The 19,074-nt window shown below is 46.5% G+C and overlaps 3 protein-coding genes across 3 annotated transcripts; 2 read left to right on the top strand and 1 right to left on the bottom strand.

Annotated features, from left to right (window-relative positions):
- Positions 1-252: 252 nt before the first annotated feature.
- On the bottom strand, positions 253-1,992 carry FOBCDRAFT_262870 (uncharacterized protein; the record flags this gene model as incomplete). The annotated part of the gene is made up of 2 exons (XM_054706350.2): positions 253-1,101; positions 1,177-1,992. The coding sequence occupies 2 exons, from the start codon at positions 1,990-1,992 to the stop codon at positions 253-255; spliced, it is 1,665 nt and encodes a 554-aa protein (XP_054562325.2).
- A 1,543-nt stretch (positions 1,993-3,535) lies between these two features.
- On the top strand, positions 3,536-5,535 carry FOBCDRAFT_204712 (dynamin family protein; the record flags this gene model as incomplete). Its single annotated transcript, XM_054706349.1, has 2 exons — positions 3,536-3,892; positions 3,946-5,535. The coding sequence occupies 2 exons, from the start codon at positions 3,536-3,538 to the stop codon at positions 5,533-5,535; spliced, it is 1,947 nt and encodes a 648-aa protein (XP_054562324.1).
- A 3,093-nt stretch (positions 5,536-8,628) lies between these two features.
- Positions 8,629-10,906, top strand: FOBCDRAFT_165396 (uncharacterized protein). The gene is made up of 9 exons (XM_054706348.2): positions 8,629-8,856; positions 8,922-9,067; positions 9,154-9,297; positions 9,353-9,414; positions 9,470-9,536; positions 9,596-10,161; positions 10,214-10,344; positions 10,406-10,651; positions 10,699-10,906. The coding sequence occupies exons 1-9, from the start codon at positions 8,666-8,668 to the stop codon at positions 10,811-10,813; spliced, it is 1,668 nt and encodes a 555-aa protein (XP_054562323.2). The 5' UTR covers positions 8,629-8,665; the 3' UTR covers positions 10,814-10,906.
- The last annotated feature ends 8,168 nt before the right edge of the window (positions 10,907-19,074 follow it).

Raw genomic sequence — 19,074 nt, 5'->3', positions numbered from 1 at the left:
TTTCTGCTGCTGGCAGTTTTTTTCTTGCCAATCACCTTCGCCTCTTTCAATGAAATCCTCTTTCAATGAAATCCTCTTTCAATGAAATCCCCTTTCACTTGACTCTTTCCTTCCCTGTCGACGCTATGTCGCTTACCCCACATAATATGCTGCCGCCGGTACTTCCCCCAGTCCACAGGGGTCTCCCACTTTGACTGAAAGAGGCTTTCAACCTCACCCCACTCTGGTCCCTCTCTCTAACCAATCACAGCCTTAGATACTGACAGGGGTTTCCTCGTTTACTGAAAATGGGACGGACAATAGGGATGTAGCCTCCAGTTTGATGTTTTTCGCACTCAATACGATGAACATGCCACGGAACATGGCAAGGTCAGACCGCTCAGAGCGTTGTCTCATGTCATACCATATTTGTTGTAAGTACTCTTGCGGAAGATAATGGTGCATGTCCATCTTACTATGAACCATTCCACTGCAAGCCTCCCGCTGACGACGGTATGCCTTACTCTCCACATCATCAAAAGAACGAGGATGGTGTTGAACTACATCAGGCGGACAGTGATGGCGGATAGCGGGTAGAAGGAGCTCGTTGATCCACATCCGTTTTTCATTTTTGGTCAAATACGTGGTCGTTCGACAGACGTGAGAAATCCCAGGAAAGAAGACATAAACTCCGAACTGAGGCGACTGCCGTCCGCTGCCCAGTCGGAGGTGGGGGATAATATGCAAGGGCGTTCCCTGATGGAAAATATGCATATTGCTTGCCAAATTCCTGGTAGGCGGTGAATGATACGATATGTATAACCCGCGATTGATGGACAAGCAAGTAGCCCAGGAGATGATACTGTCCACATCCCAAGTGCGCTGGACGTCAGGCGAGCTTCTCTGCGACATCTGAATATCTAACTTTGGACGATTATCTCCACCGCTCAAGATCGAGAACCAATCCAGCTGAGCATCATAGTTTTCTCCTACTTCAGCGTGAGGCGAGGCGCGACCGATTGAGTCCGGTACTGCAAGTCCACGCCAGTAGTCGACCATATCCAGCAGGCCATATGCCTGCTGCTCGTTGTTGTTGGTACGTTCTATTCCGTTTTCTTCTACCTACCCCTCGCAACCACAAGTGCATCCCCAGTTTCTTTCCAAGAAACACTTGGCTGAGTGGGCATCTGATTCCACCGAATCGCTGATGGGTTCGTCTTCATCCTCGATCTCCACCTCGCTTCGCATATCTGAGACGTCCGACTGAGAGCTGGAATCAGGTTCCCAAGCATTTTCAGGTTGGGATTCGAGATCAGACATTGCTTCTTCCGCACCTTCTTTTTCCTGTTGTTCCGTGTTCTCATCATTTCGTGGCCCACTTAAGTCGTCTTCAAATGCTATGTATGGACTTGTCGTAGCGCCCCCGTTCTCGTGTAATAAATCTGCTGTGTGTTCATCCTCACAGGAACTTGATGCGTTACTGATATGGCATGGCTCGCAGTCTGCTTCTGTACACATGTCATCGTTTCTGGCAGCGTAGCTTGTGGGATTACTTGAGATCCCGTCAGGGCTTGTAGATAATGAATTCTCTGCTGGGCCTTCCTGTGAAGTTGAGAACGATGCTCTTGCCACATGCGGTCCCGGCATGTTCACAAGAAGTTGTAGGCACGGTGGTGACGCCGAGACGTTCCCCTCTATCGATTGTGGAGACTGTTCACCTCTGGCTACGACCGCGTCAATTGACAAAGTGGGTGACTCGGCGCGATTTAACGAGCTATCTGCCTCTGGGGGATCACCCAAAAGACTTGTTTCATACGACTCGATGCCCTGTGAGGGTGTAACCGGCGATGCTTCTGTCTGTGAAGAAACGTAGATTTGAAATCTGATGCTGTCGTGCGTTGTTTGCTTCCGAAGCCGTCTTCGAGCGCGCTTGGCCACGGCATCATGCTTAGCCTTGTCCTTTGGCGTGCCGTATTTTCGGGGCCGCCCGCGTTTCTTGGATGTTCCCGGCATTGTGGGGATGATGGGTCGTGGTGGGTACGGTATGTTTTCGTAGGATGGTATCAGGAAATGAGATTCCCCTGAACTGACCGTTAAATCCTGATTAGGTTAGTAAAGTGACCGCGAAAATCGAAAAGCGTTAGCGTGTGACCGCTAAATTCTGGTTGGACAGAAAAGAATGCACTAAGAGCCAAATTGGCTAGCTTACTGACCGCGAAATTCGAAATGCCAATTTTAGCTAACCCGATGGCTTTGACTAGCGCCTCCAACACGGGGTATAGAATTGCAAATTAGAAGCTGTAATAATGGTCGCTATGATAACTTGGTTACTGATAGTATGATCTGATCAAAGATTATGCTTCGATCAATAATGACACCATTCAGTAACATGTAACACTTGATAACACTTTACGCGTCAGGACGCCTCGCGTTCTATAGTAAACCCCTGTTCTGATCAGCACTATCCTTCCTGTATGTGGAATAATGTAAAAACAACTCTACACCCTGGCAATAATCAACCCTACTAGGTTTAAAGTGGGTCAGTAAAATCAACTCTAGTAGAGTTGATTTGGTTATTGTTTACTAGGATGGGTTATATTGATATCTTGGCAACAACATCAGGGTTAGTATAAAAAAGACCTTCAATTATCTGATCAAATAGCAACTTAATACATACCTTATTTTTAAATGCATCCGACCGCGGGAAGGGTGACTTTTCTGCTACTCTAGGAAAAGGTGAATTGACCCATGACATGATAGCGCCGCGCTAAACTCCCATACAAAAAAAAGGTGAATTGGCCAATTCACCATTACAATAAGTGGTAGGGCGATATTATCGCCGTCGAAAATCGGTGGCAATTCAGGCCGGACTGCGAGGTAGTGAAAGATGGCATCAAGGAGGGGGACTTGGTCAGTAGCCACCGCTTATATTTGTGCTCTCAAAATACAGGTACTCTGAATAAAGACTATGAGGTCTCAGAGAAGGAAGCAGATCTTAGGTCGGGAATGTTGGGCATCAAAGGCCTCCAGATAACATGTAATGGTAGGCCTCCTGCATGAAAGAAGAGGCAACTAGCCCACTAGGACTAATGCAGCTGCGACATGCAATCACCAATAACTGTGACAATTACGCCACGGTGGTAAGTCTGATTGGGACTAATGTTATCTCTCACTTTGAGCAATAGCGCTTAACTGGCCGCCTCTTTTTCAAGCCTGTTGGCTTTTCTGTAGGTCTCTGCAAAGCTTTCCTGACGAGTGAATTACGCGTTGTCCTGCTGCGAATTATTGGTTCCGTGGCGTTTTATTCGTCATCGTTACTGCTGTTGTATGTTGGAGGCCCACCAAGCGCTCTGTGCGCTCTGTGCACTCGTGGAAGATCTCTAAATTGTTGGGGCGATAAGCAGAGTCAAGTCAGACAGGGGGCAGATTAAAGAGAGCACCTGGCCAACAAAATTAAAGGCCTTGACTATCCTCAGACTCTTTGTTGTCGAAATCTTAGTCTGTGTTTAACAACCCCATCATTCACTCAGCAGTCGTAATCTACAAAAAGCTCACCATGAGTCAATCTATGCTAACCAGCCCAGACCGACTGCGTAAGATTGACCAGCTTCGCGAGAAAAACATTGCTACGTACCTTGCTCTACCCCAATTGGTTGCTGTCGGGGATCAAAGCTCTGGGAAGTCATCTCTTCTAGAGAATTTGACTGGAATACCATTTCCGCGTGGCCAAGAGCTTTGCACTCGTTATGCAACTCAGATCACTCACCGTCGCGATGTTATATCTCGTATTACTATCAGTATTATTCCAGGACCAACTGCCCCAGTCGAGCATAAAGAGAAACTCGAGAGCTTTACTATGGAAGTGCACTCGACTGAACAGCTCAACGCTGAGTTCCCAGACATTTTAAATGAGGTATAGATAACATTAACTATCTTGGGAATCCAATGCTGACTTTCGGGTAACAGGTGAATACACTTATGGGGATCAAAACGCCAAGAAACCCAGGTGGTGTCAAGACATTTACTGAAGACGTCTTGAAAATTGAGAGATGTGGACCAGATGAGGATTACTTGACGGTCATCGATGTTCCTGGAATCTTTCGTATCACCACCCAAGGAGTTACTACCGATAAAGACCGCCAATTAGTCGAAAGGATGGTCAAAAACTACATTCGCGATAGCCGCACAGTAATCTTGGCCGTTCTCCCATGTAACGTCGATATTGCCACTCAGGAAATTCTGGCATTTGCCGAAGAGGTCGACCCAACCGGCGAGCGTACACTGGGTATTCTCACAAAGCCCGATCTTCTCAAAGAACGAAGTGCAAAAACCGTCGTCTGCGACCTTGTGCTGGGTAAGCGACGACCTCTCACCCTTGGTTATTATGTCGTTAGGAGCCGTGGCGGCGACGAGGAAGATTCTGACGGGGGTGCCGACTCGCTGCACCGTGAAGACATGTTCAAAGATGAACCTTGGACCTCTCTGCCAGATCACAAGGCTGGGATCAAGGCTCTTCGAGTGTGCCTTCAAGAGCTTCTTGGACAGATCGCTGACAAGGCATTTCCTAAACTTCGATCCGAGACGCGTCGCAAGCTCACTGAGAAGCAAGAAGAGCTGGCGAGTCTTGGACCTCCACGCCAGACAGGACGACAACAGCAGCAGTTTCTAGTCAGCGTTGCGAGCAAGTTTCAGAACATTGTGAGAGCAGCATTGGATGCGGACTACTCAACAAACCACGCATTCGCGGATGATAACTTACGTCTCATCACGGAGGTTATCAACACAACGGATGAATTTGCTGTCGACTTCGAAGCTTGTGCGCACACCTACAGCTTTCAAGCGATAAATCGGAAGAAGGCTTTCTCACTTGAAATTCCTCCACCAGACCCTCCTCATTCTAAAGATGAGGAGGAAGAAGATATTGATGAGGAGTCGTCCACCCGCTGTGATCTTGACGTATATCCAGATCTAGAGGGTATCTTAACAAAAGACTGGATTTCACATCAACCATCGACAGGAATCATGCCTTGGATCACTCAAATGCATCGACGTTCTCGAGGTGTCGAACTAGGTACCTTTGGGCCACGAGTTCTGTCCAGTGCGTTTCAAGAACAGTCTATCTACTGGCAGAAGATGGCTACTGTATACTTGAGTAAAGTCATCTTGTCTGTCCACAAGTTCATACTGGGAGCCCTTGGGAAAGTCTGTCATGAAACTCGGATTCTCGATGAGCTCATATCTGGCTTGATGGGTGATCTCCTTGTTAGGTACAAGGATGGCATGAACCGAGCTATCCACTTGGTTCATATCGAGAGACACAAAAAGCCCTACACGCTTAATCACTATTTCAACGAGAACTTGCAGAAAGCACGGAACGATCGAATTAATAAAGCTCTGAAGAAAAAGGCGTGGAGTGATGAGAATACTGGGCAGCAAGTTGTGAAGCTTGATGATATTTCATCAGTGGTAAACAACCATAGCAATACCCAGCATACAGCGGAAGAGATACACGATATTCTCCAGGCCGCCAGCGACCAGCTCCCAGCGCCAACCTAGGTAACCAAGACAATGGTCGTAATAATCCTTGCCGGAGAGTGGAGAGAAAGGCTCAGGCGTATCACGAACAAAGCAACCGACCGCGTGGGTGTATAAACCTAGAAAGAATGGTATGAAAAGATGGTGCGTATACCAGAATGTCTCGAATGACTGTTGTCGGATACGAACGTGGGCCGTCGTATACATCAGGAGCATACATAGCAGCATGATATGACCTGTAATACCACCCGGGTCCTTATAGTGGATACTAACGGCCGTGACAGGTCGAATCTGGGTTTTTTCAATATTAAAAAAGCTGAGTACACCTTAGCATCGTGGTCGCTGTAGAAATCAAGGAACGAGAGTGAGAGCCTTGTATCTCAAAATAACCAGTCCCAAGTCAATACATACTTTACGTAGTGCCCTGCCGTGTGAATGATAGTGAAAATCAGCATCGCATACGCGACCTGTCTGTGGAACCACACATTTTCGTCAAGTGGCAGGAACTTGATTCTGGGCCGAAACCATCGAAGGATAGTGCGGCAGACAGGCAGAAGGATCAAGGTCGTATCCCAGCTTAGGACAAGACCTGCACCTCGGGATATCCATATCGACAAGTTCAGGGTCACGTTCAAAGGTTCTAATCGAGAATCTGAGGCTTGTTTCCACCTAATAATTCTCAGTCAGATATTGTTGCTTTTGCTTTGCGCGGTCTTCCCCTGGGGGTTAGATTTCTGCACACACCATCCATACGCGAATGTGCCGAGATGTGCTCCCCAGAACAGTAGGTGGAAGAGAATCTTGGAGCCGGCAAACTGCTTCTTCAGTAGCTCTGTTGATGTTAGCTGTCCTGCAAGCTTCGACATCTCTATGGCAAAATATGGTTAACAGAGGAGACTTGGTGAATGAGACCACGACGTTGAAACAGTACTGCAGATATAATCGAAAAGCCCGCGATAGAGATATCACCAACAAGGTGCCAGCCTTGTTCCTGAATATTTTGAAAGAACAGTGAGAGAAATGAAGAAATAAGTCGAAGGTTGGCATGAGTATCACTTAGGAAGAAGAAAAAGAAATGTTATTAGACAAGACGCCAGCATCCGCCTAGAAATTCGATTTGAGTGAAGAGGGACTTGAAGTGATGAGGCTCCTCGACATTGGTTTGTTGCTACTGCTGTCTTGAAAAAAGCAACCTCTCGCGGCAGGTGGGAAGGTCAGGGTCTGAGTCTTGGCGGTTTTTGTTTCCTGAATAGGCTAGTCTTGCCAAGCAGATTCCCCCCTTTGAACAGACTGCCCTCTGGAGACCCCCCTTGCTCGACACCAGCATCCGATTCGTTGAGCTTTGCAAAAGAGACGCCCGGTTCCAGAAACCCGGACTCGAATTGCGGTAGAAATGCCTCGTCCGACATAGTGCGTCAAGCCCGTCGGCCCTTTGAGTGTCAATGTGAGCTCATCTGAGACGCCCAGATGTAGCAGTGTATCAACTACCCTTACTCAACCTCTGACTGATACGACATCGACCTCGGCAGTCGCCTTGGAGCAACGACTGCAGGATATTAGCGTATCAGGTGGTTGTGCCTGACTACCGCCATATGCAGGGGAAAAATCGTCCTATTCCACAAATGTATTTCAGGGTGAGTTGAGCAATTTGTCATCGTTGCTAGTTTTTGTCACCAGCAACGTACGCAGCTGACGAATCGCATGAAAACAAAGAATTCGCTACACAGTATATCTATTCCAAGTAGTGCCTCATGTAATTTCGGGCTGCTGTTCAGTGTTGGACCGCTTACATAACCTATAACTTAAATCTAGTAATGTCATCTTTTACATTGTACGCGTTGGCTTGCCTGGGCTCTATGAATGCATAGCATAAAGTGGAAACGAACAGGATATAAGCAGGATTCATCCTCCTTGCGATGCTGTTTGATTGATGTCTAGTTTGGGGGTTTAGACTTTTGTAGCCTCTCTGCCGCAACAAGTGTGTCAAATACTGTTCGTAGGACAGTGCAATATATGGATATCATTACTATGAAGTAGCTGATTAATATTCACTCGTTATGGTGCAGATTGCTTGGATGTTTAAGGTCGGGTAGCCATCTGTTCAAGGTTGCAGCAGCTTGTGTCTACTATTTTTAATAGTCTAACACAGGGAATGAAATATCGAAACGTTAATTAATTAATACTATTATCATAGCAGTAATAGAACTAGATATTTGTCTATTATGTCATGTAGATATTTGCGGAATACTAGTGAAGATGAGGCCGGCTAACTGGAGGGCCGAGCTACCGGTCAAAGAGCTGTCTCAGTCATAGTACTGTAACAACCTCTCAGATAGGTCATTACCGAACAAGTATAAATAGGATTCTGACCCAACTATCAGACACACTAAAAGAAAATACACAACAAGATGAACAGCACACACTTCACCCTAACATTTAACACGATCCCGCTATCTATTAATACAAAACGGTTACACTAGATAACCATTCCAGCGTATTACCAGACATGGCCCGATATGGCTTATTTGCTGATCGTTCAAATAAGGCGCCTGATGCACTGATAATATATTCAGATAAACCCCAACACGGGCCGGTGCGTGCCCATGAGTTTAAACCTCTGAAAATCCCATTTTGTCCGATGAGATAATCCCGCGCGGGATCGGAGAGTACTCATTCATGCCAGCCACTAGGTAATAAAGATGACAAAGGATCGCGCGCGGGACGGCGTCAGTTTATGCTGCGCCCCCCGCCCTCCGCCCTGTTAGCCATTCCATGTCCCTGCCTCCCAGCAGTTGACTTTGTCATTCCATTGAGCTATACTTCGAATAGGTAATTCCTAATGTCCCATTACGAAGCCTGGGTCTATGGGCCGTCCAAATTGTGGTGGCTAGGCAGTTCATAGCGCTTTTCTAGAGACTCAACATCCTGGCAAGCTACCAGCAGGGACCGATACAACGCTTGCCTTATTCCAAATCTAACTTTGGGCTAGGGTTCGGCGGAAGTTTCCTGTCATTGACCAAGCAAAATGATAATGAGCTTGGATAAAATATATATAAGGAGTCATCACCCAAGTTAATTCTTGATATCCACCAAAGCTACTACATCTTAGTCTCTCTGAAATAAGCATCAAAGAATTGTCAGGAAACGAACAATGCATTGGGCATCATGGTTTACTTTGGCCGCTATTGGTCCAGTCATTGGGTATTGCCACCCACAGGACAGTTCCGATAGCGTCACATCACGCTCGATGACAGCGCAGTCCTTACTCGCCCGAGGGATTGAGGCACTGGGAGGGTTGGAAAAGTTGTCTCAAGTTACTTCCTTGACCTATGTGGGAGGAGAGTATGTTTTTTTTTTCTTTCTCCGAGTGGCTATTGAATGCGGTTAGTTGCTGACAGTCGATCTAGCATTTATCGAACAAAGTCTATGCTAGAGACTTTCAGCCTGATCGGAGTCGACAAGTCTATCTCCACAGCGGGAGTACAGAATGTTTCCTTCTCTTTCAATGGGCTCTCTATTCAGCAGCGAATCGACAGATCTCACCAACTAGGTGGTAGGTGGCACAAGATGATCAGGCATTCTGTTTTCTTCTCAAGGATCGTGTCTCTGACTACTTTTTTTTTCTTTCCTTTTTTTTAGAATACTGGACCTTTGCTCGGCCGACGCTTCAACCCATTAACTTCTCCTTGCTCGTCCACGGAGGAGATGACGGTTTTGCCGCGGTTGTCAACGGAAGTTCCTCGCTGTTTGCCCCTGGTGCACCGCCCTCGGGCTATGTGGATGGTGAGTGTCGGTTTGCAATCCATGACAAGTGGAGAAGAATACTGACCTCAACCAGGACTTCTAGCTGCTTACCTTATAAGAGAAGCACATAGAATGTCCCCTTTACTATTGCTTGAGGTATATGGTTCCTGCCACTGCTGATACATCTGTACAACATTATTGACGAGCTTAGATGGTGTCGAATAACAAGTCCACTATGCGCCAAGAAAAGGTCGATGCACACGTATCATTGCCAGCAGGTATGAATTCCATAATTGTTCTAGATCTCTGTCGCTCAACAAATACTCAATTTTCCTAGTCCACGATGCGGTTCTCAACTTGACTGCTATTTTCGACCCTCGGACTGGGCTTCCATACATCATTCGCTCCCACGAACGCCACGAAATTCTGGGTCAATCGACACAGGACCTAGTGCTTACAGGATACACCTCTGTGAATGGCCTGCAGTTCCCTACAAGGTATAAGTCTATATACAACGGTTATAAGGTCTTTGCAGATTACATAGTCAGCGAAGTGCTCGTCAATGTCCCCGTTGACATGGATTTCGAAAATGATCGCGACCGCCAACCGGAACACGCACCGGCTCGGAAGCCTGGCTATGAATTTGCAGAGATTGGTGAGCTTTACGAAAGCCATGTCTGGGGTGGGGAATACCGTGGAACTCTGCCAAATCTCACTGTGATAAATCCCTACCCTGAGCTTCCGGGATTATGGACACTCACATTCCAGGATGCGAACCTTTACCGGCAGATGGTGTACGAGTTTGAGGACTTCGTTGTCGTTCTGGACTGCCCCCCGCACCAGAGTCATCTGGTAATCCAGTGGGTCAAGGAAAAGCTCAAAAAGCCTCTGAAATATGTCTGGGTAGGTATCACAGCGTCCAAATGAACGGATAAAGAAATGTTGACCTGTATAGCCGTCTCACCATCATCATGACCATGCTTTGGGGGTTCGGGACTACGTTCAAGCTGGAGCTAAAGTCATAGCGCTTGACTTTGCCCGCGATTACTACTCCACAGTTCCGCTAAATAAGTTCGTCACATACAGGTATTTCCCGCCCTAAAGCTTTGTCTCATTGCGTTCTTTGCTGAGATATAATTTATCACAGCACGAAAAAACCATTTATTGTTCGCGACAGGACCATGCAGGTGGCATTTGTACACATGGAGCAGTCCGTCCATGCCGCAGACTACGCCTATGCGTATGCGTCCCCTGCTTGCCCGACAGCCAACAGCACAACGGTTATATTCGACGCTGATGATGCTTCCCCTGCTGGCCTTACACTTACCGATCATTCTGTTCTTCTTGCAGCCCTGAGCGAGCTGGCAGGTGACGGAGTTTCTAAGAAATCGATGTAAGCTATACAAACTCAATGTCCACGACCTTACTGACATGTGACAGCTTTCATCCTGCACACAGTGATGGAGTACCCTTCAAAGACATAATCGATGCAACCGGATACTACTACCCCAACCATACTGCCTTGGACTTTAAGTTCCTCCGGTCAAGTTGCTAAGAAGCCACTTAGCATTTGTTAAGATATTCGTAGATTAACTCACCCTATAGATAAGTTCGAGCTAAGATCTGCAATTATAATCTCTTATTTCTATTCTGTGGAGGATGTATAGTATAATAACGTGGTTGATAAGTAAGTGGGACAGACAAGTAAGCGTGACAGCTTAACCTATACCTTAAAAGCCAGTTTTGAAAAGCTAATATAAAATCCAAACTAAGCCTAAAATAGCTAAAATTTAAAAGTTATATATTTAACTATATAAAAAAGCTATATTATTAATAGAATAATTATAGTGAATTTATTATTTAAATTATATATAAAAAAGCTTATTTATACTCTTTACACTGTGTAAATAAGCTTTATTATATAAAATAAAATAGCTAAAAATCTACAAAAAATATATTTATATAACCTATAGTTATTTATTTATAAGAGTATTTTTTTCGGATTTTTAGCTATTTTATTTAAGGTAGCTAAGTGTTATAGGGTAAGCTATTTTTTGCTGTACAGTATGCTGTCCCACTTGCTTGTCTGTCCCACTTGCTTATCAACCACGTTAGTATATATAACTGTTTATTTTATAGCACTCGACTGTGGCTCCTTAATTATTATTATCAAATTTGGTAATACTACTTAGTATGTATTAGCATAATTTATAAAATAAGCATGTGCTCTAGATAAGCGTGTGTTCTAAAGATCCTTTAAGCTATATCATTTTTATCTGAAGTTAGCTCTTAACCACACTATATTCAAAAAGCAATTACTATGTAATAAAGTTAGAATCCTTCTTACCCCTATGGGCCTGTAAATAACCTAGAAATAAGTCTCTGACGCGCCTTAGATATATATAAATTTCACCGCTTTACTTTATAATACTTCTTACGTAGTATGTAATTGCAATATAATATTATATTATACATAGTTAAGTATAATATAAAGATGTATTCAATATTTACAGGTAGTTTAGGGTTAAATGTAGGCAATTGATAGGGACGCATCAAGAATTGATAGGGGCGCATCGTCCTTAAGGACGCTCCAGCTTTTATAACATCCGATTGGCCCAACTTTTCAAGACCCATAAATACTTCACCATGAAGGCGGTGAAACCAGCTCCCTTAACAACCGTAGCTCTTGTTATTGAATTGCGCAGAGATGCTGGGTGTGCTTAGTAAAATTAAGGTGGTTATTTTTATTAACGCGGTGAGATCTCTCTAGGGGTTTATATCCTATGGATTCCATCTAGGACTTTAAAGTGTGATCCTGAAGTCAAGGGGAAGCTCCCAATTATTCCAAAAGTACTTCCTAGCCCAAAAGCAACTGTATCGCTGATATTCTCTAAGAATGGATTGCGCAAATGTGCTAATATGCTAGGCATGATTTACTCCACAGAATTAGAATCATTCCGTTTAGAGCAACTATCTACTTTTTCTCTTACAGTGATTGAAGGAAGAATCTCTTCGTCGCCGTTCCGCAGCTCCCATTGACTTCTTTGTCTCCGAATACTCGGTTGCGTCTTTCGCCCACTAGCACGTACTCCTGTAGTTCTCCCCTCTCTGAGAACAGCCGACCGGCGGCGTGCCTGATACCGGTGTAGGGTACTGGCTTGGCTGCTGGCCTGTTGGCTTGCATCAACTTCCAGCCTCGCCAGGGTCGACCTATTCTGGCTTCTTGGTGGACGACCGCGTCTACGCTCAGATGCCTTGCTTCTGGCTTGTTGACTTACTCCCGATTTCGTCCTGACCACTGTCGACTTGTTTCGACTACTGGGTAGTCGACCGTACCCACGCTCGGAAGAGCCCATACCATCTGGTTGACTCTCGCTTGACCTGATAGTCAGCCTTACCGGAACCACCTGCGCAATGTTCCTGGGTCTGCCACGGAGAGCTGTAGCAATCTTGGGGTCGAGAATCCGTCGGTATGGGTCTTGAGCGGATGATTCTCGTAGTCGCCATCGTGGATGGACCTCCCATCTGGTGAATGACGCGGCAGACCCCAGCTTTGAATAGACCTTGTGACAACAAGGGATCCCGAGCTCAACCGAGACTGAGCAGTCATCATTGCAGTCCCCGAGAGGCTTTGGGAACGGATTCTTACCGGTTGGCATCGCTTTGCGAGCTAAGCGGTATTGCTTGTTGATTAGCCCGAGGCCCTTCGACGAGATTGCTGCCCGGAGGTCGCCAAGATACTCAGAGCCGGACCCCATATACTCGCGAGCAGTGAGGACCTCATCCGCTGCGCAGGCATCACTAAAGTCCCGCTCTTGGTCCTTTATCATGTCCTGCATAGCCTCGACAAGCCGATAGAGATGACTCATACCATTCAGAAGATAGCTCTTGATGTTGTTGTTGCTGGCTTCTGTCCCAGATGTGACGCGGATTCCAAAATTGCGATACTTCCTGATGAAACAGCGGGCCCACTGAGCTCTTACAGGCATGTAAGTTCCATGGAGATACCGCAGAATAGCTCGTTGGTCGTCGAACTCTTTGCAGAGGTTTCCCCATGCCTTCTCGTGAGCTTCCTCGGTCTCGGCAAATAAGACGAACTTCCACATCATGAGAACTCCCTGGTAGCTATGAGGGATGACCTCAGATGATGTCGCATGGATAGATTGTTGATCTTTACGGCTTAGCTGAGCCTGTCTCTGTGGGGCAGAGTCATCTCTCTCGGAGTCGTCGTGGCTGCTACTCCCATCGCAGCGGTCCATAGCCCACTTCTGCTTTGACTTGAGCAGGACATTCGAATTGATGTGGTGGATACAGAGCTGTTGCTGTACATCGGGAAACTGATCGTTCAATGCGGTTTTCATCTGTTCGTCGAAATCTGTAATGATAACATCGGGTCGTCGGATGGAGTGCTGCTCTGCAAGCTGTCGAATGCTCTCGGAGAGAAACTGAAACCCCTCCCGTCTCTCGTTGTCGATTAACCCGAAAGCTGCATTAAAAACAGAACCAAGACAAGTTTGTCCTGTTGCCTGGAATAAGGGAAGTTTGAAGCGATTGGTATTATATGTATTGTCGAAGCTGATGACCTCGGGGAACCGCTTCCACATCTGAAGGCAGTAGGGAAAGGTCCAAACAAGTCCAACGAGACGGCTTGGCTCGTTATCCACCCATTTGGCGAGATAGGGAATATGCAGATCGTCGAACAGCTTGATCAGTGCCGCGGTGGGAGTATAGCCACTCAGCTTGTCTCGATTGATGAGAGCCCGCGCGTTATAGATGTCCCTCTGCGTGAAGATTGACTCGGGATGCTGCTCCTGGACTACAGCCCGTACGTCACGGGCCCGGATACCTACCCGGCGGCTCATAGACTCAATGGTTGCCCTGACGGGTGTAGTAAGTCGTCTGTGGGAAGGATGTGCAGACGGTCTAATGCTACGATCATGGTTGTGTTGATTATGTTCCGGATTCGAGTGACGACGTAGAACCCATTTGCCTTCTTCTAGAGCTTCAGCAATCACCATCCACTTACATCCACACTTCCGGGATTTCCGCTGCCGAAGACCTGCGCCTCGGCTGGGTCTTGGGTCTCCGTATCGATCGCACCGAAGAGAATAGCGGATCTTCCTCCCCTTATACGAGCGGCCGTTGTGCTTTGCAAAGCCAAATCCATTAGCTTTCGCGAAGGCGTTGACTGAGTCAAGGAGAGTTTCGACTGTTGGGAATGGGTTGCCTGGGATCGGTGGATTCGGGATTGCATCCGGGGCGGGGGATGAGGAAATCCTATGCGATGAAGATCTGATCTCTTCAGGGGATTGTGGCCGGCTGGACGTCTCTCGAGGCGGGGAGTAGGGAGGAGGGGATTCGAGCGCATCTGAACTGAGTGGTGACCAACCCCATCTCTCTCGCCATTGGCGTACTCGTTCGTACGACTGGGCAAGTTCAAGTGTCAGTCTTCGGTCTGTCCCGATTACTTCCTGCACGAGCTCAAGGGCAGATTGGAATTCGGCCCTTGCGGGCGACGACTGTTCTTGTGGTGATTGAGGGGGGAAATAGGAAGGTAAGATGTCTGTTTCTGGGCCTGGTATAGGTATTCTGACCCGCTGCGGTCGTCCTCCCCGAGATGGGAAATCGTTTGAAAGGTATATCTCGTGATCAAAGCGGAGCTCCCATAGTGGCTCATGAAGCCCTTGAGACCCATGGGGCTGTGGCGCGGTCGTGAATATCCGTGGGTAAGATGCAAAGAGGTTTTCGATTGCATCTCCGTCGCCGGCTCCGTAGTACCGGCCGACACTTGTTCCAGTACTGCTTGCTGAAGGTGGTCTGCTCGCGAGTATTGGTGGGCTGAAACTAGCTTGCCGGCTCTGCCGCTGTCGTTTTCGAGAATGCGATTCGCAGCTAGGACTGGGGCTTCGGGCGTGACGTCTTGAATCGCTCTCTGAGCTAGGAGGTGACTCCGATTGGAGCATGACGAGAGACCTAATGATTGATGGTTGAGAGACTGATGTTCGATCATCTGCTCATTTAGATTAAAGAGAGCTGAGGTCGGGTACTTCGGGAGCGTCGGCAGAATCCTGCCTGCACTAACAAAAAAGTGACTGGCGAATCAGAGGCTGCAAAGCTGGAGCGTCCCTAAGGACGATGCGCCCCTATCAATTCTTGATGCGTCCCTATCAATTGCCTAAATGTAATAGAATTATAAAATATAGTATCTAATTAGATAAAATCGGGAATTTTAATAAGACCGGCTTTAAGATAGGCCGTATTGTAGCTGGAATCGTTATTATAGGTTTAGAAAGGCAAGGAAGTTAAAAACCAGTGCAGCCCGGAAACTAGGAATGGATTACAGCAATCCAGGCAATTATTACAGAAGGCCAATATTAAGTCTATTACGCCCGGTAGGCCGACGCCCAAAGGGCTTTAAATCTAAGATTATATAACGTGTTTTATAAGCGAGTGACCCAAAAATCCCTCAACTTACATTATCATCATTCAATTCAATATCTTTCAACAACCCGATATGCCACAGCCTTCATATGAAGCTAGGATACTTCTTGCCCTTCAGGCCCTTCAAAATGACCCGAAATTAAGTATCCGAAAGGCGGCGACTGTATATCAGGTCAATCACCGCACCTTAGGTCGCCGCCGGAATGGCATTCATTCAAAGCGTGATATAACCACAAAATCACGGAACCTATCTGATCTAGAGGAACAGACGATAGTTCAATTTATCCTTGACCTAGATTCCCGAGGTTTCCCCCCTCGGCGCGATTTTGTGGAAAAAATGGCCAATTCTCTAATTGCCGATCGCGAGGCATTACCAGTCGGCAAGCTCTGGGTTCATAACTTTATCCAACGACAACCAGAGCTAAAGGCATGTCGATTTCGGAGATATGACTATAAGAGAGCTAAATGCGAAGATCCGACTATTATTCAGGGCTGGTTTCGCCTCGTAGAGAATACGATCGCGAAATACGGTATCCAATTAGCTGATATCTGGAACTTTGATGAGACCGGCTTTATGATGGGTATGATTGAGCCCGGAATGGTCGTCACAAGCTCAGAAAGGCGAGGGATACCAAAGAAGATACAGCCTGGAAATCGTGAATGGATTACTGTGATTCAAGCGGTCAATGCAGAAGATCAATCGATCGCACCATTCATCATTGGTTCAGGCCAATATCATCTTGCCAATTGGTACCGAGAATGCAACCTCCCCGGCGATTGGGTCATTGCATTGAGCGAAAATGGATGGACCAATAACCAGCTAGGTCTTGACTGGCTACAGCACTTTGATCGATCAACAAAGGACCGATCAGTTGGTTCTTATCGTCTCTTAATCCTCGATGGTCATGAAAGCCACCACTCTATCGAATTCGAGAGATATTGTGAGGAGAATAAGATTATTACCCTCTGTATGCCTGCTCATGCCTCTCATCTACTCCAGCCTCTTGATGTAGGGTGCTTTGGGCCGCTGAAAAAGGCCTATGGGCGAGAAATAGAGCGTCTAATGGGATGCTCTATAAACCACATCACCAAGATCGAGTTCTTTCCTGCCTTTCATGCCGCCCACCGAGCTACTATTACAGAAAGTAATATCAAAGGAGGTTTTAGAGGAGCTGGGCTTGCTCCCTTTGACCCAGAAAATGTCATCTCAAAGCTTGATGTGCAATTACGGACCCCGACACCTCCCGCAGAGGTCACGATACCTTCAACCCCTTGGACTGCAAGGACCCCAAAGACACTACTAGAGGCCCAATCGCATTCTAAATATCTACAGGGAAGGGTTAGAAATCATAAGAGCAGCTCCCCAGAGTCAATTATTGAGGCTGTTAAGCATTTTGAGAAGGCAACAAGCGTCCTTATCCATAAGATAGTCCTACTAGAGGATAGGCTTCAACAAGTTGAACAAGAGAATCGGATAGTAAAGCGACGCCGGAGGGGGAAAAGGACTAGACTACAGAAAGGAGGGCCTTTGACTATAGAAGAGGCATCACAAGCAATTGATCAGATGGATGTTGATACGCAGGTAGCAGCCGAATCGTCGAGAAGTGGTCGTCGCGGAAGGTCAAAGGGACCGAGGGTTTCACATTGTAGCAAATGCGGCAGGGCCGGGCATAATACAAGGACCTGTCAGGAGGAAATTGAGGTTAATTTAGAAGAATATAGCGATTAGTTTTAATTGATCTGATAATTTATGGTATTTTTATTGCCGATTTAATTGAGAAGGTTGAGATTTTTGGGTCACTCGCTTATATGGGTCACTCGCTTATAAAACACGTTATATCTTTCTAGTCTTTCCCTTGCTCTCGCTAAGGCCATGAGAATCTCGTCTTGTTTTTTTCCAGTCTAGTTCTCGCGCTTCTCCTTGGTCCTCTGGATATTACTAGCAGCAGATCAACTTGAAGCCTATTGCCTCTAAGTGTTTAGTTTCCCATCCTCGGTGGCTAAAGTTATGCCTGCTGTTGACTATTTGAGGGCGTCAGGGGGTTATTAGTTAGTATTGTTGAAATGTTATTAGGTTAGTAGTGTTCCCGTTATCTCTGTTCCAGGCGACTTATAGCGATAACGAAACTGACTGCAGCTCGTATCGAATCAATGTTGGGTGCCTATTTCTATCTGTCTGATGCTAGCTTGCCTCCTAGATAAATGGAGAGGTTGCCGCGTTTCTTATTCGTAAAATGAAACATTCTTTTGCATTGCGTCGTCCATCTCACACAGCAGAAGAGGAAATGCCCTGTTGTTGTGATGCCGATATTAGAACTCAAAAGGAGCAGACTAGGGTAGACTTGGAGAGTTAGTATGAGGAAGACTTTATAAGAGGGCGCTTTTCTCACTTCCTCCAAGTATAATCCAGGCCGGTAGGTATATAACGTCAAATGCGATGACATAGCTGAGCAATCGAGCAGAAAATGCACCTCCGCCCATAACATCAATCAGCTGCATCATATCGGACTCACGCCCCGATGTGATCGTGAAATAACCTGGTAGACAAGGGACAGCATGCTTGCAAAACATACAATATTTAGCCCCACTAACACCATTTCAATGATATCACGGCGGTGCAGTACTTGGTATACTTAGGGGTATTGCGCGTGAACATGTACATGTCAGAGACGGTTGACGAATTGGTAATGATTTGGTCGACGGGGAGCTGCCATGAGGTATATGGGTTCTTCGCGGCCTTGTTCGATTGGAAGACGAAACTGTATGCAAGGTTGGAAGAACCAGCCCGCATCGTATAGCTCCACTGTTTGTTTCCAAAACCACTCCGGGGAGAGTTATGGAAGATGAGGAATAACCTCAGATAGGATTGGAGCGGATGTGGGCTTGCCGATGCCGTACTTGTTTTTAGAAGAGGTGAAGTTTGGACCCCGAATACCTTGGAGAGGACAAGGATTGGTATGATGAGGGAGCGAACCAGAGTTGATAACCAGTGGCGAACGAGTGTGATGAGCAGAATCTTCTTTATCAATGCCTAGGTCTGTCAAAGCCAGAGAGTGGTGCTTAGAGAGACCACACTCATTTTGGAGAGAATTTCGTGATCGGTTCGAGCTTGTGCAGCGATCGCATTCTACTGGTGGCGCGTGGCATCTAGTAATATTTGTTGGAAGATCCAAGAATCCCTCTTCCCTACAGGATCCAGACTAACGGTCTGTTAGTTCTAGAACTAGAGTGCAGAATGCTAGAGGGAATCATCTAGAGATATAAACCCGAGAAGAACCTTCATCTCAAAATCAACAAGCATGTTTCAGAATTATATTTTGACACAGCACTCCAAGCTAGTACATAACAGGTCCGTGACTGACAGTGCAAAGAAAG

Source organism: Fusarium oxysporum, chromosome VII (genome assembly GCF_013085055.1).
Source record: "Fusarium oxysporum Fo47 chromosome VII, complete sequence".
In the NCBI taxonomy this organism is placed as follows: domain Eukaryota; kingdom Fungi; phylum Ascomycota; class Sordariomycetes; order Hypocreales; family Nectriaceae; genus Fusarium; species Fusarium oxysporum.
This window is presented reverse-complemented; position numbering and strand designations above follow the sequence as displayed.

Bases quoted from the DNA above. Each gene is read 5' to 3' on its own strand.
- FOBCDRAFT_165396 (XM_054706348.2), top strand. From the start codon at position 8,666: ATGCATTGGGCATCATGGTTTACTTTGGCCGCTATTGGTCCAGTCATT. The intron at 9,068-9,153 runs GTAGGTGGCACA...CCTTTTTTTTAG, and splicing joins CAGATCTCACCAACTAGGTG to AATACTGGACCTTTGCTCGG. The intron at 9,537-9,595 runs GTATGAATTCCA...CAATTTTCCTAG, and splicing joins ACACGTATCATTGCCAGCAG to TCCACGATGCGGTTCTCAAC.